Source organism: Sphaeramia orbicularis, chromosome 3 (assembly GCF_902148855.1).
Source record: "Sphaeramia orbicularis chromosome 3, fSphaOr1.1, whole genome shotgun sequence".
NCBI classification, from domain to species: domain Eukaryota; kingdom Metazoa; phylum Chordata; class Actinopteri; order Kurtiformes; family Apogonidae; genus Sphaeramia; species Sphaeramia orbicularis.
Window position 1 is genome coordinate 59,021,793 of NC_043959.1, and position 22,317 is coordinate 59,044,109.

A 22,317-nucleotide genomic window follows, 5' to 3' on the forward strand; every position below is an offset into this window, starting at 1 on the left:
CAGTGTCTTTGCAAAATGACACTGGGGTACAAGTCATTGGGGGTAACATAGAGAAGTGAGCTGTTTTATTAAAATGACGATGATGAAAGATACATCTCTGGGTGCACTGGGACACATCATCAGTGATATGTTCCTGAGATCATCGGGCGTTTTCGGTCTTTCAACATCAGACATCCTTCCTCAGGTGACCCAGACAGGGTTGATCAGACTAAATCCTTTGAAAAGAAAATAGCTTGTGAAAAAACGTGACTGTTTCATGACTTTCGTGGAGGAATTTGTAAATGGTAACAGAGATAGTGATAGTTCATCCTGTGAAAAGTGTTTGGTTCGTCCATTTTAACCTGCAAAGGTGTCCCGTGTTTTACTATTGTTGTAAAGCCTATGTTTTTATATGTCTCTGACTTACAGCTGATATGTGACTGTGTATGTTGCCATTCCAGCTAAATCTACAGTCAGAGAAAAAATTATTAGACCACCCCTTGTTTTCTTCAATTTCTTGTTCATTTTAATGCCTGGTACAACTAAAGGTACATTTGTTTGGACAAATATAATAACAACAAAAATAGCTCATAAGAGTTTAATTTCAGAGCTGATATCTATCCATTTTCCATGGTTTTCTTGATAATAACCACAATCACTTACCGTATTTTCTGGACTATACTGTAGAGCGCATCTGAATATAAGCCACACCTGAATATAAGCCACATCCACTAAATTTTAAAAGAAAAAAATATTTGTACATATATAGGCTTTCTGTGTGGAGTTTGCATGTTCTCCCCGTGTCTGCATGGGTTCTCTCCGGGTACTCTGGCTCCTCCCACCATCCAAAGACATGCACTGATTGGTTAATTGGTTCTAAATCTAAATTGCCCATGGGTGTGAATGTGAGAGTGACTGTTTGTCTCTGTATGTTCAGCCCTGTGATGAACTGGTGACATGTCCAGGGTGTACCCCGCCTTCACCCATAAGTAGCTGGGATAGGCTCCAAGTGACCCCTGTGACCCCAGTGAGGATAAAGCGGGTTCAGATAATGAATGAATGAATGAATGAATGAATATAGGCCGCACCTGACTATAAGCCGCAGGTGTCCACATTGTAACATGAAATATTTACACAGAAAAAATATTTATTTCCATACCTTAACTGCTTTTTCCAAACAGTGGCTGTAAAACGGCAGAAACAGGCTGGTTCAAAAACCCAGAAAAATCATTGATCACTATATTCATCCTCCTTCTGCTCATTAAACCACTGCAGTCGTCTTCTTCAGTGTCGGAGTTGAACATCTTCAGAAAGGCTCCGTCACAAACCTTCTCAGTCTCTCTTCCGTTGTTGTTCAATGGCACGTCCATGCTGCAGCTCTATTTCCTTCTTGGACAGACACATCGATTGCTTTTAACTTAAAAGCTGCATCACATGCATTTCTTCGTGTGTTTTCCATGATGAGGGTTTGGGCATGACACGCAAAATGATTGTTAAAAGTTCAGCTTCAAACTTCTCCTCTTCATCACCTCTTCCACCTGTCTGTCTCGCTTTTGCGCTTCCTGCTAGAGCGCCCCCTGGAGGCCATTAGCCCCTAAAAATCTATACTTGAGCCGCGTTGTTGTATAAGCAGGGTTCAAAGCATGAGAAAAAAGTAGTGGCTTATAGTCTGGAAAATACGGTAAGTTCTTACATCAATAGCTATGGCATTGTACTGCCAAAAGCAGTACTTTTAGGAATTCCATGTTTTCTTTTCTGTCTGTTTAAGTCACATGATACACACAGGAGTTACTACTTGACTGCATAACCATTGTTTTTGATGACTTTTGATGGTCTAATAGTTTTTTCCGCAACTCTATCTAGATATTGTGTTTGGTGTTTAATATACTTAACATTTTATAGTAATGTAATAAAACTTAAATCATTTAAGTACATTGTAATTAAAGCATTTTAGTAAATACGAAGTCCGGGCTTACAGATGGCACAGCTCCACTTCTGTGGAATCGGACATGTTTTACCCTTAAATGGACAAACCAAACACTTCCTTTCGTGAGGGCCTTTAGTGATTTCTGTGATTTTAGTGGCCATTCGATTGTAGGTTCTCCTGCATGAGGGAAAAGGAGAATGAGGTGATGGTTACTGAGTTTATTACAATGGACAAGCTCACTGTTAGATGCCAGTATCTCCTGCAGAATGGACCATTAAAATAGAAGAATGAAACATCAAAAAAGTCAATATATTGTTCAAGTTTTGCTGAAGATGCCCTAAGCCTAACCCTAACTGATTTTGTTATGTCAAATGTTTTTTTGGTTTGTTTGTTTTTTTATATTAGGTAAATCACAGGAATACCAGCTGCTCATTAACATAGTGCAATAAGCTTTTGGTCCTTTGTATTTTTTGTTTGATGGTTATAGTAGTGTTGAGACATTATCTTCTGCAATTTAGCAAAACGGTCAATCTTTGGTAAGCTGACTTATTGATTTAAGTACATTTGATTAAAAATACACTTAAATTTGAGGAAAACATATTTGATTATTTGATATATTCCTACCACATAATGATATATTTTTGCTTCTATGTAGAGAAATCAAAATGTGATGGGAATAAATATGAAAATCTACCACAGCTGTCTCGATTCCTGCCGCTACTGTGTGGTTATGGGTTGCAGTTTTTTATTATGTAAAAGATAATCAGTTGTCAAGAGTCCATATTTGGCTAAATCACTGCTTAAGTTTATTTTTGATTATAAAGATTTGATGGATTTCCCACAGCTTGTATGTTTACCTATTAACCTTTCCATTCTTGTTGACACTGCTGAGGTTCTTCGTACTTGTTAGTTGGAATTAAAAGAAATATCTCTAATTATGTTTATATCATGTTAATGTGACTGTTTATGCAGAAGTTATGCTTTTATATTATGTTTCATTACAGGCAGCTAAAATATCATGTAGTAGTGATACAAATTTCCTTATAAGCTCCTTTCTTTCTCGCGTCCAGATATCAAACCAGAGAACCTGCTCATCAGCTCTGAGGATGTCCTTAAACTCTGTGACTTTGGTGAGTCTTTGGTCTCCTGCTCTAAATACCAGTCATATTATCACGTCACGCTGACCAGTGTTGTAAAAGCACACGGCCTATCTGTACGCCTCAGCACATTTCACTTGTCAAATAAAAGTAATTGCTTGTTAAATCAAGGTGGTTGTTTTACAGACTTTTACTGGTGATTTATGAGACATTCCTTTCCATCGACAGATCCATAAATGCTGGTGCTGTTAAACTATCTGTGATTTTTGCAGCTATATCACTGATTCCATTTTTGTCCACTTCGGTCTCTTCGGCTCATTTCACTGTGAAAAATCCCACCATTAATTTGTCACCTTGTAAGTTGTGTATCAGGAGGATAAATTCTGCCTCTGGAGAACAGCCAATCAGCACCGTTAGATGCTCTCTGCTGGGTTTTATCGCAACGGAACCAAAAAATATTTTTCAACAGCGTTCACCTTAGTGTTAGTCAGCTGGCAGACTTTGTATCGTTAGAACACTAATGTCACCTTGCAGTTTCTCAGGTGTTTACTCACACATTTGTACGAATTTTTGCAAAAAGAAATTTTAAAAAAATCGCACGGTCAGTTAGCTATGCATAACTGTCTGATGCAGCCCTACTGAGTCAGCTGGGGTGAGATTTGTTTGTTATTCACTGTTAGAGCTGGCATTCTGCTTATTGTGATTTTCATGCTTAAAATGGTGTCTCTGTGCACCAGTTATCTGAAACACAGTCTCAGCCAGACCACAGTGACATAACTAATTAGAGTCTGGTCGCATAGGATTGTGACCATGTTGTTACTGGAGCTGGCCACACTGTTTGACTATTGACTGTACACTGTTCCTTTAATTAGCTATTTTTTTTAAGGATAAGATAGTAAAATAATCCACGTTATCACGGATTTCCCAAATACAGCATCAGATTTACATTTACATTTATGCGTTTGGCAGATGCTGTTTTCCAAAGCGACTTACAAGGGAAAAACCAAAAATAAAAGAAAAACACAAGAATAGATTAACCCTTTCATGCATAAGTCACTCCAGTGGACAGTTATCCTCCAGCTGTTCTCTTGTATATTAATGGGTTTAGTTGTTTTAGTTCCATATCAGCCAACACAGTGGACACTTACGCATCATCTCATACACTGACATTCAGACCATTACTGTAACTTTGCTGTTCTTGATAAACCTGATCTGCACTAACATGTTTGAGTGTAAACCAATTGTTATTTGTCAGACAAGAAGGTTTTTTTGCGCATTATCTCAATGAAGTGAGGAATTAATAGCATTAGAATATGTTAAAATGTGAGAAGACATCAGATTAGCAGCATTAAACATGTTTTTATTTCATTGTTTTCATATCCCTCTCTGATATTGGGTTTTAAACACGTTTCTTTACTTCAAAAATTAAATGCATGGATATTTTTACAACTCCACAGAGAAAAAAAAACTCGATCGCATTGTTTTTTTCGTGCCTAAGGAGGAATAAAAACACTGAAGATAAAAATCTTGACTAAGGTTCTCACAATTAATGCATGAAAGGGTTAAAGACAAAGAACAGCTGTACAATTAAAACAGTGTCGTACAGAAGAATAAAAAAGCAAAAAATAGACTAAAATACAAGAATAGATTAAAAAGACATAAGAACAGCTGTACAATTAAAAACAGTGAAATAAAAACAGTCAAGTAAAACAACAGAATAAACATAATAATACATTTAAGTCAGATCTGGGCAATGTAATAACTTTTCATTTTCCTCTGACTCAGGGTTTGCTCGGAACTTGTCTGAAGGAACAGATGCCAACTACACTGAGTATGTTGCGACAAGGTGGTACCGATCGCCTGAGCTGCTGCTTGGGTGAGTGTGTGTTTGTGTCAAATGCACTTTTTACATTTTAGGGACAAGAATCTGTTCAGACCAGGGGTGGCCAGCCCTGGTCCTGGAGAGCCCCTATCCTGCATGTTTTAGATGTTTCCCTCTTCCAACACACCTGACAGGTCGTTATCAGGCTTCTGCAGAGCTGGATGATTGGCTTATCATTTGAATCAGATGTGTTAGAAGAGGGACACATCTAAAACATGCAGGATAGGGGCTCTCCAGGACCAGGGTTGGCCACCCCTGGTTTAGACAATCAATTGTGGCGAATCAGCTTCCAGATAATGAGGACAAAGTGAACATCACCATGACATAAATCACTAAATGCGGTTGTTATGTGTCACTTAAAGTACACTGTGACCTCGAATTAGTTGAGTTTACTAGAAACTGACAAGGAAATCTATTGCTTTAAACCACTTTAGTTTTTACACATGCTGACGTTCAACATTTTAAGTTGCACTGACACAGACTATCATTAATATTTACTAAAAATCATTAGTTCAGTTAACTAAATTTATTTGCACCCACAAGTTGTTTGAAATAATTATCTTAAGCTAAACATACATATACACACTGCAAAAATCAAAATCTGACCAAGTGTATTTTTCTCATTTCTAGTCAAAATATCTCATCACACTTAAGATAAGACATAATCACCTAAAGAGTAACTTCTAAGTGAGATATAAGAAGTTATTTTTAGACAATAGATCTTGAAAATCTTATTACAAGAAATTTTACCAAGATAATTTTCACTTGTTCCATTTTTTTTTTTTTGCTTGAATTAAGCAAAAAATAAATAAAAAAATAAATAAATCTTGAATTCAGAAAAAAAATCTGCCAACAAAACATGTGCAAATTATCTTGGTAAGATTTCTTGAAATAAGATTTCAAGATCTATTGTCTAAAAATGAGTCCTTATATCTCACTTACGAGTTATTCTTTGAGTGATTATGTCTTATTTTAAGTGTGATGAGATATTTTGATTAGAAATGACAAAAATACACTTGGTAAGAGTTTGATTTTTGCAGAGCATTACAATTATCACTACTTAGATTCATTTGTTAACATAACTAATGAGATTCCTTCATTGCATGTGACATTTACTCTGTGTTTAGTCCATATAACACACTTACCTAAATTAGACTACCTTCGCATTTCTAAATTATATTTAGGGGCAAATGGCACCTGCTGCCAAAAGTTCCCATTAGAAGCCCCTTTGAGCTATGAAGGTCAAAGCCAGCTGTGTTTCCACTGCCTCTCTGACCCTTCCAGACTACATGGACCACTAAATCTTTCTGTGTTCCACACGTCGCACAATCACCAGGAAGTATACTGTATACAGATAAACAATAGTCCTATTCTTAGATCCTCAGAGGTTCTCAACCCTTCCCTTCTGTCACGGTTGCTTACTTTACGTTTCACAGAGCAGTCAGGCTCCACAGGTGTGCTTAAGCTCTTCCACCAGTGTGCTTGAAAGCGTAATCAGCCAGAACACCCGTTCTTTAAAACATCATGAGTCAATGGCCGTTTCTCAATACCAAGAACACAGAGTACGGTCTTGTGAGCTCAGCGAGTACAGTCTTGGTAAGAACAGTCTCAGAGAACGTACTTCCTTAGAATGCAAGTCTATCTGTAATTGGAACGGCTGCGTACTTGTGAACTTTCCTCCATGTCTCAACTTTATTTACACCAGAGGTCTCAAACATGCGGCCCAGGGGCCAAAACCGGCTCGCCAAAGGGTCCAGTCTGGTCCCTGGGATGAATGTGTGAAATCATTGTAGTTCAGGTTCCACATACAGACCAATTTAATCTTCAGTGGGTCAGATCAGTAAAATACTATCATAATAACCTATAAATACTCACCACTCCAAATTTTTCTCTTTGTAAATGTAAACATTTTCATGATATTTTACTGTATTTAGAGTAAAACAAACTATCATTTCACAAAAATGTAAATAACCTCAACAAATATGAACATTTCTAAATGTCTGAAGTGCAAGTTTAACAATATTCTGCCTGTTATTGTTTTGTGTATTTGTAGATCCGCTGCAATCTGTAATTCGTAATTTACATGTGTAAATGATGAACTAAGACATTGTATTGTTAAAATTGCACTTAGTTTTCTTAAGAAATTTCAGTTTGTTCATGTTATTCACATTGTTTTAAAGAATAGTTGGTAGATGTAAACATTTTTATCACATAATTTTACCTTTTTTGCACTAAAACATAGAGGAAAGTTTGGAGTTGACATTATCTATATATTATTATGTTATTATTTTACTGGCCCAGCCCACTTCAGATCAAATTTGGCTTAATGTGGCCCCTGAACTAAAATGAGTCTGACACCCCTGATTTACACCATCTGCTCCGTAACGTATTTCCCTCAAATCACCATAATGTCACTGATTTGATTTCAATATATTTGTATTAGTATTTACATGTCATTTATACATTTTGTATATTTTTCAAAACTGTAATACATGTCGTCGGCTCCCAGCCGAGCCAGCACGAACTGCATCTTGGGAATTATTTCCCAGCCAAGTCTACACGAGTCACCAACCAGTGCATCCTTGGTTTAAGCTAGCTGACAAGAACAGCATCCAGGCATTCCATGCATTCTTGGTTTATGCAAACTTGCAATTGGAACATCACTTGGGCTGCGACTGATGACATTTCATGAGAACGGAGGAAGAGACAAGAGCGTGTATTGAGAAACGGCAAATGTGGTCTTCCTAGACACATGGGTGGGGTGCGACTACAGGTACTGGTGACTTTTGAAAAGGGCTCCACCCCCTCTGACAGAAACATAATACGTTAAATTATCTCTGCTAGTCATGAATATGGCACTGCACTACGCTGAAAAATAGTACAGTCGACTTATATGGTTTAGTAATGACACACAGTTTATACAAAACACAAAAGAATAAGTAATCACTACAAAACAGGTTATATCCAAATAAAATCTGGGATTACAGTGTAGTAGTAAAGTAGTCCCTGAAGCATTATTGCTCAGAATCCAGAGTGTAAAAGGGTTCTTTGTAGTACTGATATTCCAAACTTGTGTACCAGAGCGCACAATGTTATTTTCACAGTTGGTCAAAATAAGTTTGTACTAATTGTGTTTGCTGCTAAACAGAACAGAGCTGCTAAATGAATTTTTATTGCTCCTGTGACAGTGACAGTAAAAATCTATTCCATTCTATTCTATTCTATTCTATTCTATTCTATTCTAAATAACAGTGTCTTATAATCTTCATTTGCTGCATCAGCTGATACTTTACATTATAGCTCTGTTAGTTTAACTCTGTTTTTAGACTGAAAACAGTCACAGTAAAACCACAAATCAGAACATTTTTGTGTTGTCAATATCTGAGCTACAGCTAAAGTTTGGAATCATCCAAACAAGGTCAGAACTGTCACAGTTTAGTCTGAGCCATGGATCAATAAATGGTGAACTTCGCAAAGATAATAATGTCACATAATAACTGTATACCTTCATAAGCCTCATAATCAAACTCACATGTAAAAAGTCTGTGATTTCAGCATCAAACTCCATTCTTTTCATTTACAGCTGTGTCCAGTGGTGAAAACAACACCAGTGGTTATAGCTTTTATCACTTTGTCACTGTCTTTGACTCTAAAATTGCAGGAGGAGAGGAGTGTATTTTTAGCATTTTCTTTTTGTGGTTTCTGCCTTCTGCAACTTAAATAGTTTCATCTTAATTATAATTACATTTGTACAATGTAGAAACTTACATTTAGTTAGATGATCGGCTTCTAAGACCCATTGCTGTAAATATTGCCCTTTGGGTGAAATTTGACCCATTTGGGATCCATTGTTTTTATGTGAAATTTTGAGATCTCATTATGAGGATTTAGTTCAAGAAAATCAATGGATGGATTTTGAGATCTATGAATCCACATTTGTAACTTTCTTTCTCATGTTTTTTTTTTTTTCTTAATCCACATTGATTAAACCTACAGTCCTTGGTAGTCCTTTCATGGTGTTATTATTCTGCAAAAATCCCATAATTACCATTCAGCATATGGTACATGGTTCATGTAGTTGTTGAAATATATTGTATTATAAATTATGTAGACCATTAATTAGATAGTAACTATGTGTAATATACATCCTAATCTGTTTAATATCTATTATTTCCATTATTAGGACTTTAAACAGATGTAATTTTTTATCATTAAGGAAGCAAAAGTAATGTGTTGTGTTGTATAAATAAGCAGTGGGTGTGGGATTTAATACGTTTTCTTCTTCTCACTGCTTTTCAAGCAAAACATTGAATTTATTTTGTTATTACAAGTGTACATGGCAATTGCTATATTGTTTTGATCACCTGTATTTATTAATTTTTTTGCTCTGCTATTAGTTTGTTGTGCACATTTAAGATTTTTTTTTTCTTCTGCGTGAATAAATTAAATATGGTATGAGAGGACTACATCTGGACTAATCTGTGATGTAGACTTTAACTAATCTCTGCTATTTACAGTATTTACAAGTCATGGGGTTCAATAGCTGTAATTACCAAATGTTGTTGCTCATAATCTTCAGGTTCATCTGTCTTTATATTTAGCCTTTTGGTTTGGACTAAGAGGAGATAGCTACATTAGGACGGCATGTGCTTAGATATTCTGATGTTTTTGGCTCCTACAGCTTTAATTGAAATCACAATCAGGTGTAACTCTTTTACCCAAAAACAAACAATGATTCACTTCCATCCTAACAGTGCATTCTGAGATCAGATTTGTGTTCTGTGGTTGTTTTGGCTGCTTATGCTGTTTTGATGCTTTTGCTGCATTGAATGTCCATTCTCGCTTGGACACAGCTGAACGTCATCTAGCCTCAGTGCTGTAGCCTGATTTAGTAAATGCCCTGGAACATTTATTGAGACAGCGTTTGAATGCCGCCCACTCAAATACTCTCTCCCTCCAACACCACCACTCGCTCCTCTGCTTCTCTGCTGCCAGATCTCTCACCATTCCTCACCAGACTCCTTAGTTCTGCTCTCTCAGAAATGACCATCTTCTTTATGAGCACCTCCAACAGAAGCACAGCATCCATCACATTATTTCCTGCATCGCCAGTAACATCAACGACACCCCCACCCCCACCCCCACCCCCAGGCATCATCTCTTTTGCATTTGGTATTTTGCTCCCTTCATCCTCATCTTCATCCCCAGCATTTGCTCTTTGATTCTGTGAATTATTTCCTTTATAATATCTGTATCTGTGCTTAACTCAGGGCTCCCTATGGAAAGGCCGTGGACATGTGGTCAGTTGGGTGTATCCTCGGGGAGCTGAGTGATGGGCAGCCGTTGTTTCCAGGCGAAAGTGAGATTGATCAGGTCGGTGAATTGAAAGTTGGGGTAAATTAACCCTTTCATGCATGAATTATGAGAACCTTAATCAAGATTTTTTTTTTCCCTGAGTGTTTTTATTCCACTTTAGGCATGAAAAAAAACCAATGTGATTGATTTTTTTTTTTAAATCAACCTGTTTTTCATGGAGTTACAAAAATGTCCACTCAGCTACACCATGAATTTTATTCTTGAAGCAAAGAAACATGTATTTAAAACCCAATATTATAAAGTGATATAAAAACAGTGAAATGAAACCATGTTTAATGCAGCTAATCTGATGTTTTCTCACATTTTAACATGTTCTAATACTAGTTATTACTCACTTCATGGAGATAATATGCAAAAAATAAATATTAACAACTGATTTCCACTCAAGAACCAATCAAGAACAGCCAAGTTACAATAATGGTATGAATTGCAGTTTATGAGATGACGCATAAGTGTCCGCTGTGTTGGTTGATATGGAACTAAAACAACAAAACTCACGAATATACAAGAGTAAAGCTGTAGAGTAACTGTCCACTGGAGTGACCACTATGCATGAAAAGGTTAAACAGCTGGTCCACAGTTTGGCACAAAATGATCAACACTTATTTTATAACACCTATATTTTTATTTTGTTTTATTGCATTTATTCTGTTTTGTGAGTATAACGCTAAACACATGTAGTTTTTCTTTTTCTTATCAAATAAAAAAAAACAGGTGGTGCCAGGTACAACAAACCCCACCCCTTGTACGTATTGTAGCTTATTTTGGCGTCGATCTGCTGATGTCAGCATGTCTATGTGTGTGCTGATGTCAGCATATCAACTGCCTCTACATACTGTATGTGCCAAGTTTGAAATAAATTTAAACAAAACTGATGTTTTTATAGACATGTGAAATTTTGCCCATTATAAGGAAATGAAAGAAGAAAAAAGATTTTAAAAATTCATTTTAAAAAAAATTGAACTTTGACCTACTTTTCCCAAAATGTAATTATATCTATTCTGAGTCACTGGCATTGTATAAACCCAATTTGGTATGAATTCAACCAATAATTTTGCTGCTACAGACATGTGAAATTTTGCCCATTATAAGTAAATGGGGAAAATAAAAAAGATTTTAAAAATTAATAAAAGATTTTTACTTTGACCTATCTTTCCCAAAATGTAATGACATCTGTTTTGGTCACTGGCAATCTATAAACCAAATTTGGTTTGAATTCAACCAATAGTTTTGTTGCTGCAGACATTTGAAATTTTGCCCATTATAAGAAAATGGGAAAAAAAGATTTTAAAAAATTCATTAAAAATTTTACCTTTGACCTACTGTTCCCAAAATGAGTCACTGGCAATCTATAAACCAAATCTGGTATGAATTCAACCAACAGTTTTGCTGCTAGAGTGTTAAAAAACAAACAAACCAAACCAAAAACAATAGCCCTTGCCTACTTTTCTGTAGGTGGGGTAAAAATACTTTTACTGGAATAATTTTATTGGAATTTCAAGATTCAAGATTAAAAGATTTTTATTGTCAGTTCACTAAATGCACAGGGCATACAGAGAATTGAAATACTTTTTCTCTCTCACCTTGGTAATAAATGGCATGCAATTAAAAAGAGATTAAAATAGAATAAGAATAAATGAAGTAGTAGCCAATTTACCATAGTGGCGGTGGAGCTAATGTAGCCACAGTAACGGAAGGTGAGAATGTGTATAATGGAACAGTTTATGAGGTGCAAATGACCAACAGCAGCAGATATGACAGTAGTGCAAATGTACGTATAAAGAGAACGCTCCAGAAATTATAGACTAAACATGTTTTAGACATACATGTTTATCAGAGGGTTACAGTGCAAAAGCATTGAATCTATGTACCATCTGACTTGTGCTTGGCGATAGACTCAAACAATGCTCATATCAATATAAATTTTATCATAAAATGTCAAATAGTTTCAATTTTTTTTTTTTTTTACTGTCTAACGTCTGTTTTATTCTGTGGAGGGAGAGCTGTTATTTGTGGTTTAAAACTTGTTTATTATCAGAACACTTCAGAAATCTTCAAGTGTGTCATTAGACAAATTAGAATAAAATTAAATAATCAACACCTAAATATGCATGAGTGCAACTAAGTAAAACAACAATTCATTTAAACAGTGTAATTTATGTAACAATGTAAACAAATTATACACAGAAAAAATTATCATAACTTCAGTCATTTAACTAATAATCATCGCTGCTGAAAAACTACCATTATATAGTATTAAATTAATATTATCATATTACAGGAAATTATATCACAGTGTTTATAATTATATTTTTATCACCCAGCCTACTTCAGGCCTTCAAAAATAACTACATAATAAATGTACTGTATTAATGTATGCCTTTTAACATCCAAACAATGGTGGGCAGTGTGACACTTCTATCACAGTATAAATGTATAAATTACAGCATTGATTAGGTCATAATTCAGTGCTCACTTTAATCAACTTGTGTTCTATTTCTGTCTGTCCTCCAGTCAGGATTTTATCTGTTTCAAAGTTTTACAAAGATTTTTTAAAGTTCAAGGTTTAGCAATGTTGTTAACATGATCTGGGGTGCCATTAAGGGGGGGGGGGGTAAACATGAGAAATTCATGGGGCCCAGCATTTGTGGGGGGCCCATAGAGCAGCAGAGGGGGCCCAGTGGATACAGGTAAGAAGTTGTAGGAATTTCATGTAAGATCCGCTGTATAATAGAGGAACAGAAGTCGGGAGTCAAACATTGAAAGCATGTAAAGTTTCACGTTAGCTTCATGTCAGCGTAAGTTACGTTAGTTATGGATCCGACAAGATAGTGAATTTTCTGAAGGGTCCAAGATGTTTACCTTTCATGGAGCCCACAAATGGTAGCGGTGCCCCAGGACATGATGTACAGTTGTATATTACAGATAAAATGAACATACACAAATATTAAAATATGTGACATCATTATAGCAAAAAAACATTAAAATGCACAGTAAACAGAATTTTCACTAAAGCAGTGTTTCTCAAAAAGTGGGGCGGGCCCCCCCGGGGGGGGCACAAAGGCTTCCCAGGGGGGGCATGGGATCAGTCCTAGGTGTTAATTTTTTCTTCAGGTTCGAACATGTAGCAGGTGGAACTAATGTTTTAGCGTTGGAGCACCCTGGACTCATTTTAGGGACATAAAACAAACAAATGTACTGCCATGGTGATCTGTCACTAGACTAGACACAGAGTTTAGGTTTGGAGAGTGGACAAAGATTGGACTGGAAAAGAAAAATGTGCAATGTTTCTGTTTTTGCACAGTTTGTACAGTTTGCACGTTGATGTTCTGAGATGTGCAACGTGTACGGGCTCATTGCAGCCACTGATATTGTTAAAATGTTCATCTTTGTTACCAAAATGTGTTTGTTGTTCTAAAAAAAAAAAGTACCTTATTGTCATAGTTGTAAGATAATTACACATTTCCTATTTTTATTTTGAAAAATAATGTCTCAGGGAGCAGTCTTGTTGAGTTCATTTGTATTGTTCAATCAAAAATCTTCGTTATCTTTAATTTGTACAACAAATTATTCAAGGAAAAGCAAAATGTATTCTTACGATATTGATGTTTCTTTCAATAAAAGTAATAATTGCACCACAGGTACAATGTTGCTGGGGTTGAGGGGGCTTGGAGATTTTTCGTGCTCCAAAGGGGGGCCGACAGAAAAAGATTGAGAACCACTGCACTAAAGGAAGGAATGAAAAAGGAAATTAACAGTATTCATTATTTCTTTACAAGATATACACAGGTCCCAACATTGATTTAACTTAGTAAATAGTTCAGGTCCTTCCATTGGATAATTACTGCAATCATTAATATGTTTTAACTACAACACATTTTTTAACTTTAACTGTTGGTGCCAGTAGTTTCTCATTTCTTAAACAACCATCAGTTTGATAAAGAGCATAAAGATTGGACTGTGTTTCTATGGAAAAAGGTCATGTGGTCTGATGAGACCACATTGACCCTGTTCAGGGTGAGAAGAGAGGTGGATGAAGTGATTACCCATCATGCCTGGTGCCTACAGTACAGCTCTGTAGGGGCAGTGTTATGATCTGGGGTTGATTCAGTTGGTCAGGTCTATAGGTTTAGTAACGTGTTAAAAAACAGATATATATGTTGTGCCATTGCATAAGCTATTGAAATGATGCCATGGTGACTGCATGCCATAATCAAAGCTAAATGCTAAAAATGGGACCTTTTTTTAGTCAGGCATTATCCATATAAGCACAGTATACAATATCAGCGTGATATGCAAATAGGGGTGGAAAATAAAACAGAAATAATAACACTTTAGGGACTAGTGGGAATGTGCAAGTTGGAATAATATAGGTTATTTTTACAATGCAAAGTGGTCATTAATCTGTGTTGGTTTTATGTGAACTGTTAAACTTCCAGCACATATCCACTAACGCTACAGCGTACATACATGTACTGGATGTGCCACTGTATGTACTGGAGTGTAGTAGAGCAGGGTTGTTCTGATTCAACTGATGCACACATTTGCTTTTCACATCTGTCTCACTATTAACACTGATGCTGTTGAATTTCATCTGCAGCTCTTCACCATTCAGAAGGTTTTAGGACCACTTCCTGCAGAACAGATGAAACTCTTCTACAACAACCCTCGTTTTCATGGAATCAGGGTAACAGAAATACTTGATCTTTTCCGTAGCCGTTTGTGTTCCTGTGCTCCTTTCTTTTCTTTTTTTTTTCTCCTCCCCCTCTTTCTCTCTTTTTACCTCCTTTTGCTTCTCTCTCCAGCTCGGTCTCCTTTCCTTCTCTCTCTCTTATGGCAGTGTTCCCAGCACCATGACTGAGTGGATTGCTATGACTCATGAGATAGGTGGTTGGTGTTGGGTTTAGCAGCAAGAGAAAATGTCCCAGAAGGCTGTCTTCAGAGTGTGTGTGTGTGTGTGTGTGTGTGTGTGTTTGGTTTAGTGTGAACGGCGATAGATTTCTATGCGTTTGAACTGCTTTTACTGGCAGAAACATCTACTGTATGGAAAGAACTGTCTATAGTAGTTATCAAAGTCCCACAAAGTTCAGTTTCAGATATAAATTTGATCTATTGTTGTGTGTTTGTGCCAGTTTCCTTCAGTTACTCATCCTCAGACTTTGGAGAGAAGATACCAAGGCATCTTGAGCGGGTTGATGTTGGATTTGATGAAGGTAACATACAGTTCTTACTCTTGCACTTCTTTCCATGTCTGGTTTGCTATTGTACGATTAGCCTATTTATTTATTTATTGAGATATATATATATATATATATATATATATATATATATATATATATATATATGGGCGCCGCGGTGGTGCAGTGGTTAGCACTTGTGCCTCACAGACAGAAGGTCCCGGGTTCGATTCCAACACCAGTCGATAAGGGGTGGGACCTTTCTGTGTGGAGTTTGCATGTTCTCCCCGTGTCTGCGTGGGTTCTCTCCGGGTACTCCAGCTTCCTCCCACCATCCAAAGAAATGCACTAATAGGTTAATCGGTTAATCTAAATTGCCCATAGGTGTGAATGTGAGAGTGATTGTTTGTCTCTATATGTTCAGCCCAGAGATGAACTGGCGACTTGTCCAGGGTGTACCCCGCCTTCGCCCCTATGTAGCTGGGATAGGCTCCAAGCGACCCCCGTGACCCTAGTGAGGATAAAGCGGGTTCAGAAAATGAATGAATGAATGATTTATTTATTTCTTCTTTTTTTAAATCCTCTCTTTTCTTCTCTCCTTCTTCTTCCTTCTTTTATATCTTATTCTTATTCTAGGAGATGTTGTACTTTTAGAATGTAAGCCCCTTTTTATGTATTTGACTGTAACCGTTCAGCCGGAGCAAACTTTCCTATATCTGTCATGTTTAATGGTTTTCTTCCAGTGTATTAATACTTCATAACCTATGTGATGTTTTATTATGTCAGTCGTTTGTTCAGGACAACAGATGGAAATTAGCTTCTCTGCTAAATCTGGTGCATGCATCTTGTTCTTTGCAACTAATGCCAATACACACTGTCCTGGAACTAAATAAATAAATACAAATATTTCAGCTCGGTGTAAAATGATGTGTTAACCAGCTTTAATCTGCAACTACAAAAAAGGACTGAAATAACATGTACTTAGCAGCCATGAATTTCAGATTTAAAAAAAGAATTTTGAAATATTAAAGCACACTTTATGTTTTACGCAGACGTATGTACGCAACAACACATTTCATGTTTTGTCTTGTCAGCTTCGTATCATTTATAAATGTAATGTAAACCTGTTTTGATACAGGTGACAGGTTGTCCAAAAGCAACATCCAGGAAAGGTTTAGATCAGGGGTGTCAAACTCATTTCAGTTCAGTTCCATATTCAGTTAAATTTGATCTAAAATGGGCCGGACCAGAAAAATAACAACATAATAACATATAAATAATGACAACTCCAATTTTTTGTCTTTGTTTTAGTGTAAAAAAAAAAAACATTAAATTATGAAAATACTTACTTTTATAAACTATCAACAAAAAAACCCCCTGAAAAAACTGAAATTTATATTAAAAAACATAAGAAAATTTAGTGCAATTTTAACAATATTATTCCTCAACTTCTCATTTCTACATGTGCATTATGGATCAGATCTACAAAGCCACTAAACACTGAGGAACAGGCAGAAAAATTATTAAAATTGTGCTTAAGTTTCTTTAGACATTTCAGGTTGTTCATATTTGTTCAGGTTATTCACATTTTAGTGTTATAGGATAGTTTGTAAATGTAAATATATTAATAGTTTGTTATTTTTTGCACTAAAACAAAGAAAAATATTTAAGTTGTTAATTCTAGATTTTTTTAGGCTTAATTCAAGATTTTTTTTACTTAATTGAAGATTTTTTTTTTTTGGCCTAATTCAAGATTTTTTTTAACTTAATTGAAGATTTTTATTTTTTTTGGCTTAATTGAAGATTTTTTTTTTTTAACTTAATTGAAGATTTTTTTGTGGCTTAATTCAAGATTTTTTTTTTTTTTAACTTAATTGAAGATTTTCATCCATCCATCCATTATCCACCGCTTATCCGGGGCCGGGTCGCAGGGGTAACAGTCTAAGCAGGGATGCCCAGACTTCCCTCTCCCCAGACTCCTCCAGCTCTTCCGGGGGGACCCCGAGGCGTTCCCAGGCCAGCCGAGAGACATAGTCTTTCCAATGTGTCCTGGGTCTTCCCCGAGGTCTCCTCCTGGTGGGACATGCCCGGAACACCTCCCCTGGGAGGCATCCAGGAGGCATCTGAAACAGATGCCTGAGCCACCTCAGCTGGCTCCTCTCGACGCGTTGGAGCAGCAGCTCTACTCCGAGCTCCTCCCTGGTGGCTGAGCTCCTCACCCTATCCCTCCTTACTCAATTTGTTCTGATTTGTTGCCTTTGTTTCCTGCGTCAGAACCTGCTGCTGCTGAACCCTACAGAGCGTTATCTGACCGAGCAGAGTTTGAACCATCCAGCCTTCCAGCCTCTGAGGCAGGCAGAAAGAGAGAGGCCTCCTCCAGCCTCCCCCAACCCGCCACGCTCCTCTAAAAGGAAAACACATCATCATGGAGAAAACACAGTTCCTACGAGGTCAGATGGTGTTCTCTTACTTTCACATACTCTACTTGGTTCTAATGATGGATTCCTGTATGTGTGTGAGGTCAGCTGGGGTGGTGTAGTTAGCGTTTCCATCGTGCTGCTATAAGGTTCCATGTTCAACTCCAGCTTCTCCCACCTTCAAAAACAGGTGAATTTTCCTGTCAGTGGCCTTGATCAATGTAGTGAAGATCTGAGGTTGATCCCTGAGCATCTTCAATGGCAGCTGGGTGCTAATGCTAATGCAAGGTGCTGTGTTTGGTGTGTATTAGGATGGGTAAAACACAGAGACGGAATTTCCCTTTAACTCAAAATTTGTGCTACTTGATTGGATCAGACCATAATTTAGCCCTAAAAGTTCAATGAGATCACTGCAGAACTTAAAATCTTACCGAGTGTATTTTTCTCATTTCTAGTCAAAATATCTCATCACACTTAAAATTACACATAATCACCTGAAGAGTAATTTTCAGTGAGATATGAGAACTTACTTTTAGACAATAGATCTTGAAAATCTTATTTCAAGAAATCTCACAGCAGGGGTGTCCAATCCTGGTCCTCGAGGGCTGGTATCCTGCATGTTTTAGATGTTTCCTTCTTCCAGCACACCTGACTGTCATCATCAGGCTTCTGCAGAGCTTGATGATTGGCTTATCATTGTTACGGTGGTGGAAAGGAGCGGACTCAAGTGTTCAGTGCTGAAGGGAGATCAATGAATTTATTAACATAATAAATAACAACTTAAACAAGGAAACACACAAAAACCTGAGTCAGAGTCCGAGTGGGTAAATGTCCCGGTTATGGATCGTTTGAAGATGATGTGATGGACCAGCGTCGCGCAGCTGCAGCACCAAGCCTTAAATAGGCTCACTGGTGATGTGCTGCAGCCGCGCGACGCTCCGCAGGTGAGTCAGGTCATGGGTGGTTATGTGGAGAGGGAGGAGCCAGCAGTCCCACCAGCACGGACCGTGACAATCATGTGAATCAGGTGTATTAGAAGAGGGATGCATCTAAAACATGCAGGATACCGGCCTCGAGGACCAGGATTGGACATCCCTGTCTTACGGAGATGATTTTCACTTGTTCCACTGGCAGATTTTTTTTTGCTTGAATTAATTACATAAAAAAAATCTTGTATGAAGTAAAAAAAATCTGCCAATGGAACAAGTGAAAATTATCTTGGTAAGATTTCTTGAAATAAGATTTCAAGATCTATTGTCTAAAAATAAGTTCTCATATCTCACTTACAAGTTGCTTTTTAGGTGATTATGTCTTATTTTAAATGTGATGAGATATTTTGACTAGAAATGAGAAAAATACACTGGGTAAGATTTAATTTTTGCAGTGATGTGACACATCAAACAATTAATTAGAGATTGACTGACCAGTTATAGGAACATTTAGTATTTTTCAGTGATCAATATCATCAGTCTTTACCTATGTGCTAAAATGAATGTATTTAAATCTGCCCTGCTCAGCTCCGATGCACCTGCCTATTATTGTGTCAGAAAATGTTGTGCCCACAGCTCAGTCTGATCCCAAATAAGATGGAAGTGCTTTCCTGATCATGTGTATAATGCCTTCAGCAGGCTCAAACATTTTAAAAGCAAAATACTTCACAATTCTAATAATTATGACTGAAGAAAAAGTCAAAATCACACAAATCAGAAAATCACAATTACCACGATTAAACAATTAAAAGTACATAGTAAATAAGCAGTGGTGTAGATACTTTCTCCAAAAAAAAAAAAAAATGAGCAAACACTGGACATCTTGAAGACAGCGGGGATCAGTGCAACAAACTATTAAGTATTCAGAGCAACAGCGATAAGAAAGTTTAAAAGCCTCTTTTCTCCATCAGTAAAAGAAAATTGCAATACCACTAAATCAGTGGAACAGCACAGCTGTTAGAAAATAATGTTTTCCATGAAGACCGCCAGCAGAGTGTTGTTTAGAACTGGAGGTGGCACAAAACACTGACAGAGGTGCCAACCTCATAATTCTCTCTGCAGGAAAACCCTGGTTCTATTTAGTCACATTTATTTACTGAATAATATATTAATTGTCCCTCCACTTCAGTGTGGAAACTAAGTAAATATTGTCGAATTGTTATTTGACTTAGCAGTCAGTTTAAAGGCAACGAATTTTGTGTTGGAGTTATTCCAAATAATTATTTATTTATTTATTTATTTTTAACCATTTTTACTACAGATACCAGTCTTTGTAACTGGTTTCTGCATCTGGCTTGGAAAAAAAAAAACAACCCTTCATTTCTATCATGAATGATCCCAACATAACATAACTGACTTCTATTATAAAACATATAGATACATGTGTCATAAGGCCCCAATATGAGTAGTGTCTATCTACAGTCATCTTACAGGAGCTATTTAAATGACTACTATTCATCACAGTACAGTTCACTTTTCATTATTAATTTGGTTATGATGTTTTTGTTATCCTGAAACCAAATACTAAATCCTGCAAAATAGAAAAAATAAAAAGTAGATTAAATATGAAACTCCACTACTGACTTTATTAATGTCATCTTTTGCAAATAAAAGTATCTTACTATTCATTTGCTTTGTTTGCCAGTCTGACTCAGACAAACCTATGCATGTATGTGTCAGAACCAGTCTATTGTCATTCCATGTTTGTGGGTTTTCTGCTGGAACTACTCATAGTGTGACACACGCACATTCTTTTGTCCATCTTTTCAGGAGTCACACTAAGAGCACCAGTCGGCGCTCCAATAGCAAAGAATGTTCTAGTCTCCCTCGCCATGGTGACCTCCATCACTTAGGCAATGAGAGTTTCCTCAATGGCAACAAACCGGCCCCGTCCAGTTTGAGTCCTACCCTCCACCCCAAGGGTCAGTACATGTCCCAGACCCTCAACCGCTCTGTCTCATCCAACAAAGACCTGGCAAACAACAACCTGCCGCACCTCCTCAGTCCCAAAGAAGCCAAAAACAAGACAGAGTTTGACTTCACTTTAGGACCCTCACCTAAGCTGCCTGACCACGGCGCCAAGTACGGCCACAGCAAACCCACTTCATCTCGCTCACAGCAACAGCAGCAGCAGTCCGGCCGTCACACCTTTCTGGAAGGCAAGACCAACACACTGCAGTCTGGAGCTGAGAAACAACACGGCCGACATGCCCACAGCATGGCCGACTCCGCCCACGGATCCATGTCCTCTTCTTCAAAAAGTTCAGCATCTTACCTCAGCCTGTCCAAGAGCCACAGTGCACTGAGTGATGCTAAATCTGTGGGGAACCTGAGCGACGGGCGACTCCATCCAGATGACCCCAACGCCAACACGTCCGGAGGTGTCGGAACAGGACCACGATTCTTCCCGGCCAGTTGTTTGGACCTCAATACCCAGTCTGGACCTCCAGGGCCTCCTGGCAGCCCCTCTGCTCGTCACAGTGACCGCTCTGGTCACAGCCCCGCCTCTCGAAGCAGCGGTAACATGCGCATGGAGAGCAGCACTCTGGACTCCTCCTCCAGGCACAAATCAAGACATAAATCTTTGGTTCCAGGTAGGATGCAACTTGCTGTGATTAGTCATGATTTGAAGATACTGAAGCTTGCAATAACGGATATTTAAACACAAATTCACAGAATTAAAGTAGAATCATCACAAAGGAAGTGTTCTGAAATAAATGCTGAAGCAGATTATCGCCAATAAAACCATCAAGGCCATGAAACCACCTTTAGTGGCATATGTGTTGTGTTTCTTATATTGTACATATGATACAGCTGATGAAGGTCAAACAGACCACAAGTATTGGTATATATTTTCAATGGTAAGCAAGACTATGTGGGAGTTTTTTCACATTGTTTTATCTCCTGTCGATCATTCAGGATTGCAGGGTCTTTTCTCAAAGTTATCGATCATTTGGAATCTCAAAACCATCACGACCATTAAAATGACATACAGTCTTAGAAGGCGATTGTTTTTGTTTGCACAAACATAACTGATAATTAGCTTAAAAATATCCATTCAATGTTTGAGTCCTAGTTACGCTTCTAAAACAGTCCACAGTAGCCCAGCAAATATGACGACAGTATGAAGACAGACCCTGCTGACAATTCAGAATAGTTAATCATTTGGGCTTAGTCCTTTATATTTGACCTGTTACTGACATAGACCAGCATGTTCACATTATCAGACACCGACAATCAAAAAGAGATTTGACATATGATGTCAGCGGCATATAAACCACATGTCTGTGTATGACTGAAACAGAAACTTCACATCTTCACAAATGACAGGACAGATGTACTTTGTATGGAAGCTGCTGCGCTTCTTAACCCTTTTTTAAATAACAAAAATCTATCACTTATCAGGTTTTATTTTTGTTCCACTACTGTCAAGAATAAATTGTTCATATCTTTTTGCTCGAATATTTATCTCT

General features: G+C 37.4%; 1 protein-coding gene across 1 annotated transcript in view; it reads left to right on the forward strand.

The window, feature by feature from the left end:
• Positions 1–22,317, forward strand: part of cdkl5 (cyclin dependent kinase like 5) — a 106,629-nt gene that overhangs the window by 44,716 nt on the left and 39,596 nt on the right. The window contains 7 exon segments of the mRNA XM_030123046.1: positions 2,977–3,036; positions 4,789–4,879; positions 10,156–10,258; positions 14,862–14,948; positions 15,394–15,474; positions 17,713–17,888; positions 20,615–21,438. Coding sequence (XP_029978906.1) covers positions 2,977–3,036; positions 4,789–4,879; positions 10,156–10,258; positions 14,862–14,948; positions 15,394–15,474; positions 17,713–17,888; positions 20,615–21,438 — 1,422 coding nt within the window.